The sequence below is a fragment of the Apus apus genome, chromosome 4 (genome assembly GCF_020740795.1).
Source record: "Apus apus isolate bApuApu2 chromosome 4, bApuApu2.pri.cur, whole genome shotgun sequence".
Classification (NCBI taxonomy): Eukaryota; Metazoa; Chordata; class Aves; order Apodiformes; family Apodidae; genus Apus; species Apus apus.
The window spans coordinates 32,873,271-32,893,329 of NC_067285.1; the positions used below are offsets into that span (position 1 = coordinate 32,873,271).

General features: G+C 38.2%; 1 protein-coding gene across 7 annotated transcripts in view; it reads right to left on the reverse strand.

Annotated features, from left to right (window-relative positions):
* The window catches only part of CTNNA3 (catenin alpha 3), a 424,834-nt gene that overhangs the window by 329,975 nt on the left and 74,800 nt on the right, over window positions 1-20,059 (reverse strand). For all 7 annotated transcript variants that reach the window (XM_051618547.1, XM_051618545.1, XM_051618546.1 and 4 more), the window contains 2 exons: window positions 9,122-9,385; window positions 4,358-4,561 (listed from right to left, as the gene is read on the reverse strand). In XM_051618547.1, the coding sequence (XP_051474507.1) occupies window positions 4,358-4,561; window positions 9,122-9,385 (468 nt within the window). The remainder of the gene's footprint in view (window positions 1-4,357; window positions 4,562-9,121; window positions 9,386-20,059) is intronic.

The following is a 20,059-nucleotide window of genomic DNA, read 5'->3' on the forward strand; positions in this document are numbered from 1 at the left end:
TTGGCTCTGCTCTGTGCCACACACACAGTATAGCCGTGGTACAGCAAGCAGCTGCCGTGGCAAAAGAAGGGGGCTCAGGGATGTCCAGAATCCCAGAATAAACGACTGAGTTGCTTGTAGCAACATACATGGTGAATTGTGTGTGAAATATTCTGTGAAATATTTTTAACTCAATGAATTATTCTGTGGTGCTGATGAGTTTTTCGGAACTGTATGAAATTCATGACTGTATTTAAAAAAAAAAAATTGATTTTATAAATATATTTTCAGATCTCAGTGTTTCAGATTCTTCTTTAAAACTATGTTTAAAGATAGAAGACTTGAAGACATGAAAAAAAATTAAAATTACAAGGGAAATGAAAACTACTTTACTGACATTTGACCCTAAACTTCAGCAATTTTAACATAAAAACCCAGTTAAGAAACAGAAAGCTTTGAAACACACAAGAATGAAATCACGATGTGATAGTAGTCATGAAGTATACTAGCCCACCATGCCTATTAGTGTGTGTATGCATACATATATTTCTACACATACACTCAACCAATATCCAGAATAAGCTCAGAAACTAATAAAGCTCAAATAGCATGAAACAATATGCCAAAAGTAAGGAAACTTTAATTCGAGAAAAAAGTATAGCTGACCTTTCTTTACCAAAGTTTTTTCAATCTTGTCTGAACAATCTAGTGATCTTTGTTCAAGTCCACAGTTGAGCGCAGAGTAATTATTCAGACATACCCTCTCCATTTAATCAAGGCAGAGAAAGAATTGCCTGCAATCATCCTAATCGCTGCTCACAACAGCAGCTTTAACACACACTGTCACAACTCTATTGTCCCTTTTGATCACCGAGATAAGTGCATATCCCCGGTTGTAACTGGGAGTAAAAACAGCTCAAGAGCCATGGAGTTAGTATTGCTGCACTCCAAGGTATTCAGTAACTTTTCATTTTAAAGGATGAGCAAAGACAAGAGTTTGCCATTAGGAAAATGCAGGTGAATATTACTAGAACAAAATGATTGCTCCTATAGATATATTATCATCCACACACAATAGTCTAACTCTGCCATTGATAAGCTACCCAAATTCACAGTAGTAATTATTTCATGTCCTGAAATGTAAATATATTCCTTAACAATAGATACCTGAGTAGCATTCAGAGAGAATAACAATTGTACACAACCAATTCCAAAAAAACAGAGGAAAAACTGCTGCCTTGCAGAAGAATTATATTTGCAAATTACTATGTACTTCTGAATTACTTAGTGAGCAGAAAAAGTTTTTTGAGACAGAGTGGGTCTTCATCAGTGTAGAGAACATTTTACTCAACTTGCCACTGCATCACCTCACCATGACTCTCTGTGAGAAGCAACCACTCCCAGCTGGAGTAAAACCTCTACATTTTATCACTGGCATCAATAGGCCCCCGATTTCACTTGACGCACTTAGGGCTTATTAGAGGCTTAAAATAATTGACACAAAAAAACCCAAATTTAGGAACCACAAAAGCTACATTCCTTATATTGTTTCAAATAGTTAGGGCTAAATCAGAAGTTCCTGTACATCTGTTTAGGCACTGAGGGCTAGTATCACAAAAATGGGTGAAGCAGTAGTTAAACAGAATTTAGACACTGAAGTTCTTGGCACTGATCCTGCTAAAAACCTTCCAGGCAGGCCACCTCTAGCACGAGATCCAGAGCCTTTAGAGAGGCACTGGGTGTCACCAGCATCAATGCAGCTCATACAGTTTCCTGGCAAATCAGCTGGAAGAGAAGGATTTGTCAAGGTGGCACTTAACTGTGTGCTGTGTCCCTGGAGTGATGAACTTCCCACTGCAAGAAAAACAGTCAAACCAATACAGTAGCAAGAAATGAAATATACATGTCCAGAAAAAAAAATGTAGCAGTCAGCTTCTAAGCAGCTGACTACTACAGCTCATGAGTGATTGAAAAGAACCGAAATGACAGTAGGTAGGTCTATGTTCTGGGAGCCATACACCATTAGGACAAAGGCAGGAGCAAAAGCACACCCAGCGTGGATAGTGGGCAAAGAAAACTTCCCACTCACAAACTGTGTTACAGAGCCCCTCAAGTACAAGCTGTGGTACAGGGCCTCATGCTGGACATGGGGCACAAGCACACCACAAGAACATACAAACTCACATCAAGTATTACGTAGACACTGGGATTGCCTGTGGAGTACCACAGTGTTCTGAAGAAGGGAGTCACAACCTAGTCCTTGAATTGTACTGTGTTAACAAATGGCTGGCATTTTTTTTATAGCTCATTCAATTCACAGTCCTAGCTTACTGAAATTATTAATAGAAGAACCTAGAACACAGTGATAAATCATCACTGTCTCCTGAGTCTATAATCTATTCTTCAGTGAGTTAGAGTTGTGAAACCAAGTAACCGACACCTGATAATATTCTCATTGAAAACTTAATTTATCTAGTCAGAGTAAAAGCCATAAACTATTATTGGTATGAGTTTTTCCACTGAGATCAATATTAATTGTATAGGCAGATCAAGAGCACTAAAAGAAACTATAAAATTTAAATTCACTCCTATAATTTAACCTCATACCTCTAAATCCTCTGTATTTCTTCCTTGCTGTTTCTCTCCTTGTCTTTGCCCCCTTGTACAGACACTGTTCTGCAGCAGATATGACACTTTCCCTTTTTGCTGTTTTTAAATAGCTGCTCCTGACTTTCTAGAGTCAGTGGAATTGGTTATGTATTCTTTTCCCCTTTGTCTGCATTACATAACCCTAAAACCATATTAATTTCTGTAATAGAAAATATAATCACAATTTTATTTCAGGAGTCCAGGAATTTAAGATTGCTTGACTTAAAATCATGTAGTTTTTACTCCTCCAAGACATGGAATTCCCATAGAAGGTTCTTGCAACAAACCTGCAGTGATCCTTTGCACCAATATGGGTTGCTACACACCACATATGCATCCTCCCATGTGCCCTGGCTGCTCCAGGTCAGAATAATAGCAACCAAAGAACCATTTAGGTTGGAAAGGACCTTTAAGATCATCAAGCCCAACCATTAAAGGCTGTGCCTCTCCTTATTAAACTTCCAGCCAGTAACAGCAAACCTGACCCACCCTAGAACAGATAGTGCAAGAGACACCTGCTACAAAAAGGCATCCAAGATTAACATTCCAAGCTAACCAGTGCTAAAGAAACCTCACATGTCTAATGCACCAGAGAGCTCCAAAAATTATGCTGCATTCAACAGAAACTGCAGCTAAATTTTCAGTAAAAATAGAAAATCAGTTTTATCCAGTATAGAGACTGGAAGAGCAACTTGAATTGACAGAAATTGAAACAAATAAGCTGCAAATTCCACCTGCGCCCCACCCTCTGATAAATAAAAAGAAAACACCAAAAAGTACATCTCTGAAATGAAAAACCATCTGACATGCATAGATTGTTGTAGTCCCTACACTTCATTACCCTAATGACAACAGGATAAGACTAAGAAAAGTGTCATTAGAACAGCTTTGTACTGTGTTAACCAGTATGACTTACAGAAGAGAAAGGAATTCCAGCTTCCCAAGAAAGAAACAAACAGCTCTATGATACAATTATCCTCTCCATGTGCTGGGTGAATTATCTTCAAGTATCTTTAGCTAAGAACAGTATTTCTACAGAAAATGTTTCCAGAGGAAACACATGATATTAACACTGTGTACTTGTATCACTAGCATCTGAGTCCCCACTGTTTCATCCTTTAACTGCCAGACACAACAAGTACAAAATCCATTCTTTAAATCTAGTAGTTATTTTTAAAACACCAAACGATATTCCTTTTGAAATATCAACAGATTAATTGGCCTCTAAGCATGCCAGACAATCAGATTTCTGCTTTCTAATTCAACAGTTAAATCACTTGTAACTTGGTGCTCTTACACAGATCAAATGTAGCCGTGTGAACCCACTACTTTAAAATGATACTAACAGAGTACTTAGATCTTAAATTATTTAAAATTGTTGCATTCTACAGGAACAGAGGTCTAGGAAGTGACATTACCAAGAAACTCTTGCTAGCATCTGAAGGATTATGTTTGTGTTCTACTACTGACAGTTCACCATAAGCTTAAAGTAACCTAAACAGGTGTACATATAATGCAACATTTTCCATGGAGTGTATGACACAGTACTCATTCTGGACATAGGTATTTAGCTTTTGCTTAGATTCAAGTAGAAAATGCTCCTTTCAACCTTCAAAAGAGCGTGTAGAGAAATACAGGTTAAATTCTACTTTAAATTCAACTATTTATAGGTTAAATTCTAGGCTTTGAGGCAGATGAGAGAAGAAAAGAAAAAAGTCTGGTTACCTACATTGTTAATGTACTCAGAAAGCAGGTCCTGGAGAGCCTGGCGGATGGCATTGCACTCAGCAATGATGCGCTCGCGATGAAGATCGCGCGTGCAGGAAGAATCAGCAAGCAGAGCAGCTCCACTGATAATGGCTTCCAGGCGTTTCTCTAGTGATGGCCTGATTTTCTCTTCATTCACCACAAGAGGATCCAGGATAATCAAGTTCTGGAAAACATTAGGAGTACAGGGAAGAAAAGTCAACCCAGTTAAGTTGCTGCTTTATTTTCTACCTGCTACGCTTCCTAGACTTGCAGCTAGTCCCCCCTGAAGTATTCAAAACACTTTTGACCCTGGCAGATCCTGCTACCCCCTGCCAGGGCTACGTATATAGGTCACCTACAGACACAGCCAAGTTCTCTTGGTCATCCAGATCTCACTTTTTCTAACCCATGTTCCAGATGACCAAATCCTAGGGGCCTGGACCCAGTGCTAAGACAGAACCAGAGCTTTCCAGCCAGAGCTAGTTCACACCTACGCAGAATAAGCAGATCACATCTACCTGCAGGCCAGTTTCACATCTTCTGACTAAAACTGCCTTGTCTCCAAGTCCTTCCTCTGTTACATCCGTATGTGGTTCCAAGCTTCCAGAAGAAACATTAAACAAGAAAACTTGGCCATATACCCTTATGTAGAATTTAGGTCAGGTAAATCAGAACCTATCTGTGCTTATCCAGTATGTTCAGGACTACTTCTAAGCTGGAGAATTTTAATCATTTTTCAATTTAGATTTAACATAACAATTTCAGGTACTGTCTAGCTTAAGCAATTCTAAAAGTAGTACAAGTGTTCTATAAGAACATCATAAGATAAAAGCTTAAACTGTTCAGGAAGGGGACTTCAGTGCCCTTGAAATTGTCTTGCTGGTTATTATTAACCTTCTCTTACACATTAGGTACAATTTTGGGAAAGGAAGACTTGATTATAAGATCAATCCTCCCATCTTTTCTGAAATACACAGGAATTGTTTTGATACAGCTGCGAGATTCTCCAGAAAAACTAAGAGAAAAAAAAAAAGTCAGACTTGATAATCTGAATATTTCCAAAGGAAACCAGTGCAGGTTCTTTCTGCATTACTGTATTGTTCAAATGGCACTAAGTATTTTCCAACATGCAGGATCAGTGTAGGTTTTCCAGCATTCCATCTGTGCTACTGTTCCTTGAAGCCCTCCACCTCACCTAAAAGCATTCTAGTTATTTAAGTAGTCTCAGCAATTCAGCCCCATTTTTACTACATATTAACATACATACAATCAGTGGACAATAAACATTCTCAAACAACCTCTCTAAGAGGCATAACGTTCTAGGACTATGTTATGCTTTGTACCAGAAACTGGGACTACATGAACTCCAGTCCTCAAGTTTCCACATACGATGTCCAGAAAAAAAGATAACAGTGAATTTATGTCTGTATACTCATGTTCCGTGTTAAATTGGGGGATTTTCATGCCACTGTAAAGTATCACCAGAAATCAGGCCAGTGCTGCTGCAATTTTCTTTTACCTCCTCTGAAAGACTATAGAAAGTCTAAAACTAAGTTTATGGACTTGTTTCAGCAAGCGACAGGATAGACCATTAAAAGGGTTTACGGGTCTATGTCAGGTGTTTAGGTGCATCCAGCAGATGCAACCATAGATCAAGGTAAAGTATTAACCATCTATTTCCAAACTCCTGGATTTTCTCAAATCAGTGCTCACCAATCCAGATATACATAATACACTGCAAAGGAGATTATGGGCAAGCAGGAGAGAAAGAGCTCACGTATTATGAGGATGAAAAACAGAGCTATTTGTATGTCCATAAAAGCAACAGAGGTCAAGGCAGTAATTTCTCATGTGGAAAACAGGTTTCTTAGTGTTAGAGATTTGAAACTCTGTTTCCCTAATTCACATTTCAGGCCTTAATACCAAAGTGCAACTTCATACAAAGATGGGCAAATAGTGGCAAAAAAGGTATCACAGTTCATGTCTAACTAAAGAAAATATCTAGGCAATAATAACCAGCAAATAGGAATTAAGATTTGGCCTGCAGTTTAAACTCTTCAAGCAATTTGGACAGGGAACTGCTGGAAACAGTCCAGAGCAGAGCCACAAAGATGATTAAGGGAATGCAACATCTCCCTTATGAGGAAAGGCTGAGACAGCTGGGTCTCTTTAGTTTGGAGAAAAGGAGACTGAGGGGTGACCTCATCAGTGTTTACAAATACGTAAAGGGTGAGTGTCAAGAAGACGGAGTTAAGCTTTTTTTCAGTGATGACCAGTGATAGGACAAGGAGTAATGGATACAAATTGGAGCATAGGAGGTTTAAGGTGAATATCAGAAAATTTTTTTTTACTGTGAGAGTGACAGAGCCCTGGGACAGGCTGCCCAGAGAGGTTGTGGAGTCTCCTTCTCTGGAGACATTCAAACCCACCTGGACACATTCCTGTGTGATGTACTCTAGGTGACCCTGCTCTGGCGGGGGGGTTGGACTAGATGATCTTTTGAGGTCCCTTCCAACCCCTAGGATTCTATGATTCTATGAATTTTATCAGTTATTTATGATGAGTACTTCTATACAGAAAAGGCAATCCAATTTCAAACCAATGAGAAGACACCAGATATGCAACAAGCACTTCTGCTTTAACAGGGAAACAGTGGTGAGCTACCTGAGTTCTTAAGCATAAGAGAACATTTTAAAAGAGTATTTAGATCCCAATTTTCTCCCTCATTGGTTTTTTAATCTGTGAAAAAGAGTGATCATGGCTATCCAGAAAGCTGGTTTTATTTCCTGACATTTTGGACTGATTTACAGTATTTTAACATCTCATACCTAACTGCTCTGCTAGATGGCTATGGCTGTTTCAGGACCACACATCAGATGAATGTGCTGACAGAGAGTCAGGCATGCCAGACCTGTATCATGTTGTGAGCACCCTCTTTACATTCAGAAGATGCAGGGCCAAGTGAAAGGCATTAAACTGCCCCTACATGCTCTTTTAACATAGATCTTAGTAGGCAATTAAATTTACAAAGTTACAATTTTCTATTTATTTATGAATTACAGGGTAGTTTTATGGAGCCTTTAAGAGGAATTCTTGAGAACCTAGTGATTTAAGAGTTAGCTGCTCTGTTTTTTACTGGTGGTTTCCTCACCTATAAATCTGTAATAACTTTCACACTGCCAGCATTGGCAAAGGAAGAATGACATTGCAAAACATCTAGATATGAGATGGTTGGCAAAGCTCCGTGATACATTTCCACACTATAAACATTTAATAAGATTTGTTCCCAATAGACTATTTACTACTATTTCATGGCACTGTATTTGCAACAAGATAAAGCAGGGGTTATTTCAGGTCCTTAGCCAACAGAACTTCCTATGAACAAAGTGTAACCATCTAATTCATAAAATCATTTTAACAAGTTAAATGCTCTATAAATTGTGCTTTATCTAACTCACACAGCTTCCATTTCCATCTGTGTTACCTAGGTAAAAATACATTTAAAACTCCATAAACAAATGTCTATTTACAAAGTCAGACTTCCATGTGCTTATGTTTCTGAATAAAACAAAATTCAATCCAAAATAACTTTTTCCATGTTGTGATTATTCCAAATCCTAAATTTAAAATATAATAAATTTAATTACATTTCTAAAAGTCATAAAGTGTCAATGCTCACTTAGGATGAATTCACCTACAGTCAGAGGATGCAATGCTTTTGCCATGTTGTTTAAAAAATAAATTTCAAGTAAAACAAGTAAAAGATGGTTCTCATTTGATGTATATCATTTGTCAAGAGTTTCATTGTGAAAAATCACGTATTACTCCTAAATATGTGTTTTTTCTTCCATTTATTAAAAAAATTTATTTGAAACTATAACTTTAAAAGCCAATTTGAGAAGCAAAGAAGGATGATGTAACATGCAACTCTAGTCTGTTCCTCCAGGGGTGGGGGAGAAACACCCATGAAATTCAACTGTGAGAGGTCTGTTTTCATCAATTAACTGCCATGACAAGATTTGTCATATTTCCATGTATTTCTCTAACCTCTCATTGACAATTTTAGACAAAATCTATTGCCACCAATCATAATACCCATTCTGAAAATGTATCACCAATATTGGAGTTCCAAGGCTGAGACCTGGTGAGTTGAAGAATTTACAACTAAAAAGAGCTATATTTGCAAGTGTGTTTAGAAACTTTCATTTATTTTATTGATCTGAGCCTACATATATTACACAAGATGAGAAGCATGGCCTGTAATCTCATCTACAGGAAGTCTTTTACAATTTTTGCCAGGACAATGGAAAATCATGCTGGTAAGAGCCAGTGCAGCCCTTAGAAAAATGGCAAGCTTTACTTTTGAAGGACTTCAACTTGCATGGTACCCGTTCAAATGCATTCAAGGTAGCAGAGATCACCATCTGATACACTCTGTTCTTTGTAAACTAAGCTCATGAGTTCTGAGCACTTAGTAAAGGATGTCTGTCTCCATCATTAGTGACACACATGGAACTAATTCTTCCCTGCTGTTGGAAGGAAGCCAAATAGTGAACATACAAGAAGATTTAATTCCAGACTTTTTTGAAGGAAGTGATTCCTCCTCCATGAAATAATTTTTAATGATACTATTTAGGCTAAAATCAAGCATAGCATACATTTGTTATGCATTGAGGTCCATCACTACAACAATATTTTTTTTTTAATTAAATAAACCATTTTTCAGCCTCTTAAGTTTACATACCTCAAGCTCATCAAGTGCACTTCCAAGAGTAGCTGTTTGAGATGAAGGTTGTCCCATTTTATTTCCAACTCCTTGGGAAGCATCAGAAATTACATTGAGAGCATTCTGTATTTCATTGCAAATTGAATCCTTGCTGGCTGTAAGGGATGCAACATCTGAATGTTCCAAACAAGCTGAACATATTGAATGTAGGAGAGATGAATTTTCCTTCAGGGATGCACGTGCTGCAGCAATTTCATCTCGCTGATTGCTAGATTTCAAATCCTGTCAGCAAAAGAACATGCTGTTTATTTCCAAAAGCACTTAAAAACTGACAAGTAACATATAAACATTTTTTTTTCCTATCTCTACTCTGTGTAAGGAGACAGTACTTACAATTGACTCATCTTTATTGCATGAGGAATTAACAAAGTCCAAGTAAAACGGCCCCTTTTTATTGTGTCTTATAACCAGCACCGTGAATTGTCCACATTTTGCTTGGTTTTAAGCACAGTTTTTCTGTGAAAAGATTAGCCTGGAAATTAGCTGTCTTTCCTCCCAGGTATTTTTGCCCTCATAAGAAACAGGAAAGGGCAGAGGTGCAAACAGGATTAAGCAAGGAATCTGGAGTAAACAAGTTTCCTGTTTGCTTCTCTGCCCCAGTATTTGGAAGTTATGGAACTGGTGCAACCATTCAGCCAACAGCACTCTAACGAACCTGATACTATTTTAGTCTGTGAATTCTCCCTGCTGTCCTTCTGCCTTTGAAAAAAAAAAACCAACTACAAAACAAAACAACAAAACCCCACCTAATAGGTATTTGCACAATTACTTGAGTGAGGGAGACAGTTAAATTCAGGGAAAAAATAAAAAAGGAAAGGAAAACAGACCACCAGAAGAAAAGCCTGTGGCACCAGCTTCCAATGATGAGGAGGCACATGAAGAATGAACAACAAAATGCACACAAAGCTCTTTGCAGCCTGCTCTAAAGATGAAGACTTTCAAATTGCTTTCCTTTGTATTGCATCAGGGTGTCTATATATTATTTACGGAAGCATTACATTATCTGCTTCTTAATGCACCAAGTTTCTGAATTTATGGCTGAAGAGAAGAGGGGAAAGGGGAAGAAGGGGGCAGTGGGTGGGAAAAGAGAAAAGGTGGAGCTTTGAGGAGAAGCAAACCATTCTTTCACCAGCTGACCACCCCAATTAGAAAGCTGAGTTATTTTCTTGGGCATATTGTTACTTAACACATTGTTACATTTTCAATAACCAACTTATAAATGAATCACCACTGTTCAAGAATAACTTAATTGCTCAAATCTAAACACTAGTGCACCTCCAGCCTTGGAGCTGCCATCTGCAATTTATCCAGTGCACTCCCAGCAAAAAAAAATGTTATTTAAATACAGACTCCTGTTCTAATTATTTAATTTACCTTTCCTACAATTCAATTACAAGACTACAGAATGCTCTCTTTTCTCCTGTGCTGCAAGAAAGCTACCAGCCTAGCGATATAACAGTGACTTAATACAAACACTTCAGTCTAGCTGCATCCTATTCTTAACCATTACTTACTTGACTGCATCACATGGAAACAAACTCAAAAGCCATTCCAAATAGTTTTTCCCCTTTAAAACAGTACTGTCTAATCAGGAATGAGGGGCTTGTAAGAAATCCAAAACTCAAGTCAGTATCACAAAGTCAGTAACAGTAAGTCAATAACCCAGCAAATAGAAACACATCAAAAAACAGCAAAAAAAATTCAGTGTTTGTTTTTTTTCATTGTTTCACACACTACTGTGTAGAGCTCCAGAGTCATGTTATTGGCAAATTCACCTATGAAGAGCCTCACCTTTCTTCAGTAACACTTTTTAAAAAACAATTATGACTAGACTCAAAATTCATTACTACTTCACTGCTCAGTTGTGAGCCTTGGACAGTCCCCCAAAAATATCTAGGGGCTATTCTTTTCCACCATGATGAAGCATAAATTCCTTAAGAATCTTCATGTGAACTGGAAGAGACAGCTGATAATCTTATTCTGATCTTCCACACAAATGGGCAAACTCTACAATTGAGATATTTCTCTACCAAATCTTTGCAAACAGATTGTCAGAATAATGTAACTAGCTCCCTGAAGAAGTATCTACAAACAGGTTGTTAACCCATAGTCCATACATTTTTTTCCAATAAAGAAAAAAAGACACAGAAATCACCTAGTTCCTTTTTCACTTGTCAAAGGGAATATACCACTAGGAAACCCATAAAAGCAACACTGAGCAAGCATACAGTTACTTTTAAGTTATCCTTTGATAGAACTTATCTCTTGAGAAGTACAAACAGAACTTCAACATTCTCCTGTGTACTACCAAACTGTCACAGTTCTAAAAAAGTTGATGGGCAATGTGGTAAATTTGAATGACTTCCACATTTTTAGACAAGTCTTCAAACTAAGATTATAGACTAAGGTCTGAGCAAATCCATCAAACCCAGCTGCAGTCCAAGTTGGACTCAGACTCTGTACCTACAGACCCTTGCCCAAATCACTACAGTAACTTCAGCACAGAATGCAACAAGACAACATGTTACTCAAGTGTGCAAAATAATCATACAGAGAAAAGGATGTACATATAGGATTGAACTGTAAAACACAGCACCAGAGGAACAGGAAGAGAAACTATGACTATGGTTTTTGTTACTCAAAGATTGTTTTAAGTATGGATGGATCATCTTCCACCTGCACAGAGACACAAGACCAATAGGACTATGGAGAAGTTCTTCAAATTTGTTCTAAATACTACTCTCTTCGTATCATTATGCCTGAGCACTTGTATTTCATCAAGCTACATTACTGAGCTTTTGTCTTTTTTTCTTCACAGCTTACCCCTTTTTTTTTTTCTTATTCCAACTGCTTTTTAGATTAGTGAACTGTTTCCACTGGCCTGGGACATGTTCTTCCATACTAAGTCAGCAGCTGAGCTCAAGATAAGTCATAAGATACCAGACAATATTAAAGATAATCCTGTCTCCAACCACTGCCAATTTAAGTGGCCCCATATGGTGATACTTCCCCAGACTGCTGTCACAGCCTCCCCAGGACAGATCTAGTTGTCTCTGATAAGAATGGAAAGAATGGATAGTCACAGATTCTCAGCTGTGGATTGTTCCAGCCAAATGTGATAAATGCACAAGAGGACTTTGAATGGAAAACTTGGGAACTACCTTCACAGTTAAGCTTCAATTGCACTACTTCAATAAGAAGGGGGGGGGGGAATGAAAAAGATCTGTTATCACACAATAGATGTAAGGTTTGACAGCACAACACACCAGGAAGCCAGCTATTGTTCACTGAGTAATCGTATCAGCGCAACATGGGATCCAGGCATCGCTGCCTTTTTTAGCATGGGCTGCAGCTACCACAAGGTTCACAGAGGCAGTCTAGATCCAGTGGGCTACAGTCCCCTAGCTGATCCTTTGCAGAGACAGATGTCACTGAATTAAGTTCTATATCCAGGAAAAACACATACAAACACCCATATTTCCATACTATTATAGGGCTGGGGGATAAAAGCATGAGTTTTTACCACAGCTTAAACTTGGGCTTTAGTGTTCAGCTTTCAGTCAAAAGGGACTGCCAGATTGCTTCTACCTGCTGAAACAGCCAAAGGCAAAGCCCAAACTCCTCTGAGTACGTTCAGGCCCTGTTTATCTGGGTACGGTTCCACTTCACCTGTTTCATGAGTACAGTGCAGTGGAAGAAAATCTTTCACAGAGGAAAAAAAGTCAAAAAGATCTGGAGTCAAGAGTAGCTGCCACATTGGTCCTCAGCTGTATCAGATCATAGAAGATAACACTGATTTCACACAGGGTTTAGATGCTCATACCTGTCAGGGCCCCAGGAGCACTGCTGGGCCTCAGAGACCCTGCCCAGCCTCGGCCGGGGGCTCCATCCACACCTCACCCCGGGGCCCTGGGGCCCCAGTTCTCCTCCCTCTAGGACTTTCAGTCCCTGTCTGAGCTATGCTGCAGGCGTGTCAGCCTCCAGCTCAGCCACAGCTGCCCCCCTGCCTGCCCGATCCAAACCTCAGCCTGTGACTGACCTCCCGAGCTCAGCCCTGCCGCTTCCGAGGCACCCCCGGCTGCCTTCCCCAGGACTCACCTTCGCTGCGCCATGGACTGACTGCCCAGCTTTGCCCCCTGACCCGCCCTGGCATCTCCAACGTTCTCTCAGCTGAACCCTGTTTCCATCACCTGTCCCACCTCTCCGTGACAGGGCTGAGGCCCCTTCCCCAGAGCCGCCAGCCCTGCCCTCACCCCCACAAGACCTCTTCCTCGACAGATTTACCAGCAGCAGGGCCCACCTGCTACACGCTCTGCCAGAAATCTGACCCTGCCTCCTCTACAAATCGCTGTTTAAGGAAGTTGAGTGGCATAGCCTAACAGCCTTTCTCCACACTGTGCTTTTAACTATACATTTGGACTTACGACGAGCACAAGGGACTCGTAAGTGTACAAAAGACAAACACATTGGAATAAAAACACCCAATTTTGGATAATGGATTTGTTAGTGCAAACAGAACATCATTGGATCATAGAGCTGCACTACAGCGACCACAGAAACTCACCTCACATACATTCACAGCGAGTTAAACACCTCCGAGAACGTGAACCAGTGAATTCAGAGTGACAGCGAATCAACACATCTCTGTGCATTTCTCATTTACTGAATCAAAAATCGTGGCATCGCCTCTAGAAAGCAATTAATTAGCTCTTCCAGCCTCACAGAGAGGGAAACTCAGTGAAAACTTTTCTTCAAAATATCTCATCTGCCCCTTCACAGAGAACGCATATATTCCCAAAGCCAGTTTGCTTGCACTTCGCTTTTTTTTTTTAAACACCTTTAAATAAGTTTCCAGAGCATATTCCAGTTCAAACAGGTGGATAAAATCAACTATTACACTCCCAAAACATCTGTTGGATCTTTTTTTTCCTTCATCATTTCTCTTCTCTGATAGACCATACTGAACCACTGACAACACATAAAAGCAAACCATTTTAAAACTTGTATCTTATAGATCAACCAGATCTAGAGATAAAAATAGGAATCCACCTTTACAAAGCAGCTACACAGTATGTACTTGTCAGGAACTCCAAGCTAACTTTCTGCTAAAAAAGAGTCTTAACCAGCCTCTAGGTTTATTTTTCCTGACTTCAGAAGTCATCATCAGTTCTTAGTACCTCATGCTAAACTGTACTATTGTATGTATACGGTATACATAACCACTATGTGTGTATATATATATATGCACAAAATATATATACTCTGTATGGCTATAAGCTGCAAGCACAGTTTCTTTGCATCAGCCTTATGCATGCATACACAAAATGTGCTGTTACAGTACAAAGCCATGTCAAGGTTACAAAAGCGTAAGCCTTAAGTAATACCCTCCGCCTCTAGGATGACTTTGCACTGTTTCCATAAAACTGTAACTTTGAGTCAACTTAAACCAAGCAGGAAACAGCTTCACAGAAATAAGATTCCCAATACAAGTGAAGTCTTGCAACTTGCTCTCTGTATGTACCCCTTGCCATGACTGCTCAATATCCCATTTTGTTCAATTTACTAATGTTTTTCAGGCATTTGCTGTTCAGCTATGGAAGAAACAGTTCTTTTGATGACCTTGCTGCATCAGATTCCAACTACTGCACCATATTCTGTCTCTCTCATGCTTCAGCAACTTCTAGCCTAGTTAACAAACGATAGAGCAACATCTTGCTGTCATTTCTCTATCCATTATCTTAGGATTTGGTCCTCACACTGCTAATATCCTGCTCTGTTAACTTTCAGGCTCCTAGACAAAGTAACTGATTTTAAAGGGCAGCAAAGCAGTTTTTTCCTGTAAGAATTAATGTAAGAACTTTCAGTCGAGTGATCCTTCTTCTGCAAACATATACTGCTTAATATATTACCTCACAAAAGTTTTCTCATAGTACAGTTATGGTCACATTTGCCATCAATGAGCTTGCCTAGAACTAGAGAAGGAAACATTAGTCAGGAAAAGGTCTCAAGTTAAGAAACTCCAGAAGGTCTTATCACATCTTGAAGAGAAGGAGATGGCTAGCAAAGATGTTAAGGAGAGGAGGTGAGGAAACAGAGCAGGAGAAAATACAACCTAAATATAAATTCATGTAAAGAGAGGAAAACAGGGAATGGGGGAGATAAAACAGAAAAGAGTGAGAGTGGAAAAAGTGTAAGACAAATTAAGATAAAGAAATACTGGACAGGAAGGAGCCAGTGATACACCAACCTAACTTGATTTCAAGCACTTGAAAATAGGATAGCTAGTATAAAAGCAACTAAAAGGAGGGCACCCCAGCAGCTTCCAGTCCTCTTATGTAATTTAATGAGTAAAGCACCTATCTTTTATTTGTAAATAAAAAAATAAAGCTGCAGTTTATGACATCTTCATGTTCTTTTCAAACACAATTTCAAGTCTTCAGAAGTCCACAGTTTCATGGCATAGCTTTCTTTTTCTATGTAAACTTGCTTAGTTTTCAGTGTGTATTCTCAACACAACATGGAGATAGAACTTTTTACAGAAAGCAAGAGAGCTTGTAGGTGTAATCATTGTTTCAGAAAAGCATTGTATCTGTTAGTGCTCAGCTTGACCTATGTTGTTGAAAATTCCATTTTACAATTTAAGCTAAATAATCTGCTGATTAACATCCACCCTTGAGAGAAAAGAGCTCAGAGATGAACACATTTCTGGCAGTCAAAATAATTAATAATTTAATGTAAAGCTTAATATTAAAGCAACCTAGCACCATTCTCAAAAGACAAGGAATATGGGCATACACACCTATGTAACACAAGGCAAACTAAGCAGAACATAGGGCTTGCAGAAGAAGTAGGAAGTTCAGAAGATATGCTAAAGCAGGACCTAACCTCTTTCATAGGAGTAAAGACACCTGAAAACTGGCATTTATGAGAAATGTCAGGTTAAAACTATTACGCAAAGGTTCACACAGAAGTCAAACTCATTGAGCAAGAATCAGCACAAGATGTTTCATACTGTTGTTATTTCATATATTTGAAAAATTATCAAGTACCAACATTCATGTGCAGTGCAATGCACAGAACACAGCTGCTAGAGCTCTCAGGAAATACTTTGGCCTGGATTTTTTTTTTCAATGGAAGATGACTGATTGAAAAACGTGGCAGAATAACATTTATCCACCATTAACGTATAATAATACTGTATGTGATTGTATTTTTACTTGCTTCTTTTTTTGTATTTTGAAATTACAAGGGATTTGGGGATATTTATTATCATTTGTTTAATTCTCTGCTGGTATTAGGCTACTTAGAGAGAACTGAAGTGGAACTATTAGTGGTGGAAGATCACGTCCACTTGAATTTTCACCGATACACAGTTTAACAGATGCCAAACCAATAGATCTTTCACATTTAGTCTGTTCTGTTTTAGCATTTTTATAGAAATAATCAGGTCTAAACCCATTCCATCTGCCACAGAAGTTCAGGATCTCTTTCTCCAACAAATCAGTTCAATTTCTCCTAAGTACAAGTTTCTCTGGTCTTGGCTCAGTTTTAATACCTCCATATGAAAGATGAGAAATCATCAACAATAAACAGGAACTTGACTCAGATAGCTTGTTCCAACTGCTGTTTTCTCATAGATTATATAGTCAATATCCATGGCTCTTGCCCCTGTTCATCCATCAGACTCCAGTTACAGTTTAACTATTTTTAGCGTTCATTATAAATACTTAGCAAATATTTTAAACAAGCTAGTTTCCTTTTTTCTAATTAAAAAAAATTAATCCAAAACTAAACCAAGTCGAATCAAGTAAATCCATTACATACCCTCCCTCACTCTTTCCTTAAGGTGTACACAATTCAAACCCTGCAGAGAACACTAAGTTTATGCAACGTGAAGACTTGTCCAATTGACATGCATAGTGGCTCACACGTAAATGGAACTCAAGTGCTAATCCATCAAAACAAGCTTATTAGCATTACCAAATTCAGAAATGTAGGTTTTGTTCTTGCTGTTCAGCTTAAACTGCAAACTGAGCTGATTTCAGGTATTTATCGCAGACAATACTGTTTCTTTTTTTCTTGTATATCAGATTTTTATGTTGTTTACTGCATACCTTACCAACACTTAGAGGACAGCAACACAGAGAGAGAAAGAAAAAGCCATAAGCCCTTGAGGTCTGTGCTGAATGTTAATATGTTTGTGTACGATAGATTTAATACAGAACTGAGAATAAATGACTTCTAGCAGCTGCACTCTGGACCTATAAATCGCTGTGAGTACTACAAAATCCATACAGAGGAAGAACAGCTGTATAATTTACAGCATCAGTATCTGTCAAGAAATGCTGCAAATATGGAGCTTGATTTCTTCTATTTAACATTACTATAAAAATTAGAAATTACTCTTACATGGGTTTTACTTAGATTAGAACATTTATTCATCTTCTCTGATGGCATTTCAATGCGGAACACCATTTAATACTTACTGGTGTTAAATGAAGATCAAAAAGCATAAGCATCACAAGCGTTTTATAAGAAGAAATGTATAAAAGCTAATGAGTGGCATGTTCTGTTTTACATGGAAGATGTTTTGAGAAAATCAGAAGAGTACTCTGATCAGATGATTTATATTACAAAATAAAGGTTGTAAACAGATTTTTATGAAGATGCATTCTTTCCAACAGTACTGCCAACCACCATATCACACACTCCTATTCTTCTTTATGCCTGAGAGAATTTTGTGCCACCTTCATAGCATAGTGCAACCAGCCCAAGAGTATGATCCAATATACTATAAAAATATGTAGTATAACACAGAAATGGTATCTATTGGAACAATATCCAAAACATGCAGATTTCATTAATTCTATGGACAAAATCCGAAGTTTTGGGTCCAAAAGTCACACATCCATTCAGAAGTTACACGTGATAGCTTATTTGTGAACACCAAGCAATGGATTTTTAAGGGATGAACAAGATGTGAATTTTTCACCAACAAGCAAGTATGACAATAGCAACCTGTGGTTTTGAGTCAGAAAAATGATTAAAAAATTCTGATACGTATTTTTTCAGACAACAGGCATTTTAACAGTTGAATTTATGAAAAACATTTTTAACAACATTTTCATTAACACAAGTAGTTTCAAAATCCATGGACCGAAAATGATTTTTGTTTTGTTGAAGGCACTACAAATAGTTCCTCCAAAAACAAGATCACTATGGAACTGCATTGCTTGGTATGTCTCTTACCTTAAGAGACTATCGTCTGTTAAGAGTAGTTTAAACCCCTGCTCTATTTTATATGTCAGCTTCCAACTATTACAGTTGAAATGACTCAGTAGGAGACAATGTCTTCCTGGTCTCACAGCAAGTGACAGTTGTTGGTAAATGCACTTTTCTTGCTCTCTAAATATATAAGAGATAAGGTGTTGAAGTCCCATGAAAAAAATCCAGCTGAAGTGAGCTGATCTGAAGGAAGACATTTCATTACAATTGTTGTTGCAGAAAACCAGAAGTTGGAAGAGATCATTTTCATTTTTTTAAACTGGAGGCTCTATCAGAGATTCAGCCATATGACAGCCCTTCAAACTGGTCAAATTGCAGCTTTATCCCTCTATCAGACAAATAATACTACAAAAAAAAAAAACCCAAACCCTAGCACACTTGTAAGCATTACCTCTCCTGGCACTAGCTGTTATGATTCAGTGGGTTCAACACAATTTTTAACCTTGATTCAAAGGGATACCCCAGGCAACATGCTCTAAGACAGCCACATTCAGTAGAGACAAAAAACTACTGAAACATCATGATTCTCATTTAGACAAGCAAAGGCAGTGGGAAGCAGTCACAGATTAAAGCTTGTTGGGGGAAATTTGATGAGGTCCCTGCAGATGTTGTCCGACACTGAAATTTTTACCATCATCAAATCATCCTTTATTATATTACAGAGTTGCACTGCATCTCTGAAAGAATGAAATATGACTCTGCAGCTGATCACAGTCATCCACTGGATCAAACAAATCTGCTTCACATTATCATCATCTTCCTGCCTCAGGACAGATGAGAACAGCCTCTAAGGATCTAGTCCTGAAGGAGTGGAAGTAGTCACACAGCAGTGGCAGCATTTTTGCCAATGTCCTTAACCTATTCATATGCTGACCTTCCCTATTTTTTGACTCATCTAAGAGACAGAAAACTATAGGTACCTTATATTCACAGTTTTCCAATCTTTCAATTAGAAAATGTCTGTAAATGCCTAAAAATTGTTAGAGATAGCTAGGTTTGGTTTTCCTTTTTTTGTTTGTTTGTTTTGGTTTGTTTTTTTGGGGGGTGGGGGGTTGGTGTTGGTTTTTTTAATTGTAGTACCAACAGCATGGAAGAACACTGATGAATTATAACATCCAGATATTCATCTAAATTCAAGTGCTTGAGAATTATTTTTAATTCAAAGGTTTTGTTTAAAAACAAACAAAAAACAAACACTGGTTTACAAACAAACACTTGCTACTTCCAGTTATTCTTGGCAGTACCAAATTCTTGCTTTGGAGCAACTCATTTTTCTTATAAAATCCTCATGATAATAAGCCTTAATAGAATACACTCATTTCCAGGACTAGTGATTTTACACAAATTATGAGTTCCATTTTTCCCAGTGAGGAAAGGTCACTGTCAAAGAAAACGTCCTAATTTCTAGTTAGAAACTACAATACTGTAAGAACATCAGACAATTTAGGGAGCCTAGGACAGCCTTCTTGGTTAAGGAATATTTACATTACTCAGACTTAAGTGCTTCTAAACAAGCAATTTTTTTCCCCTGTTCAATCAAAAGACACCTAATTAGTATTAAACCCCAGAACCTTACAAATTGTAAAATAAATTGTGCAATCTTCAGTAAAT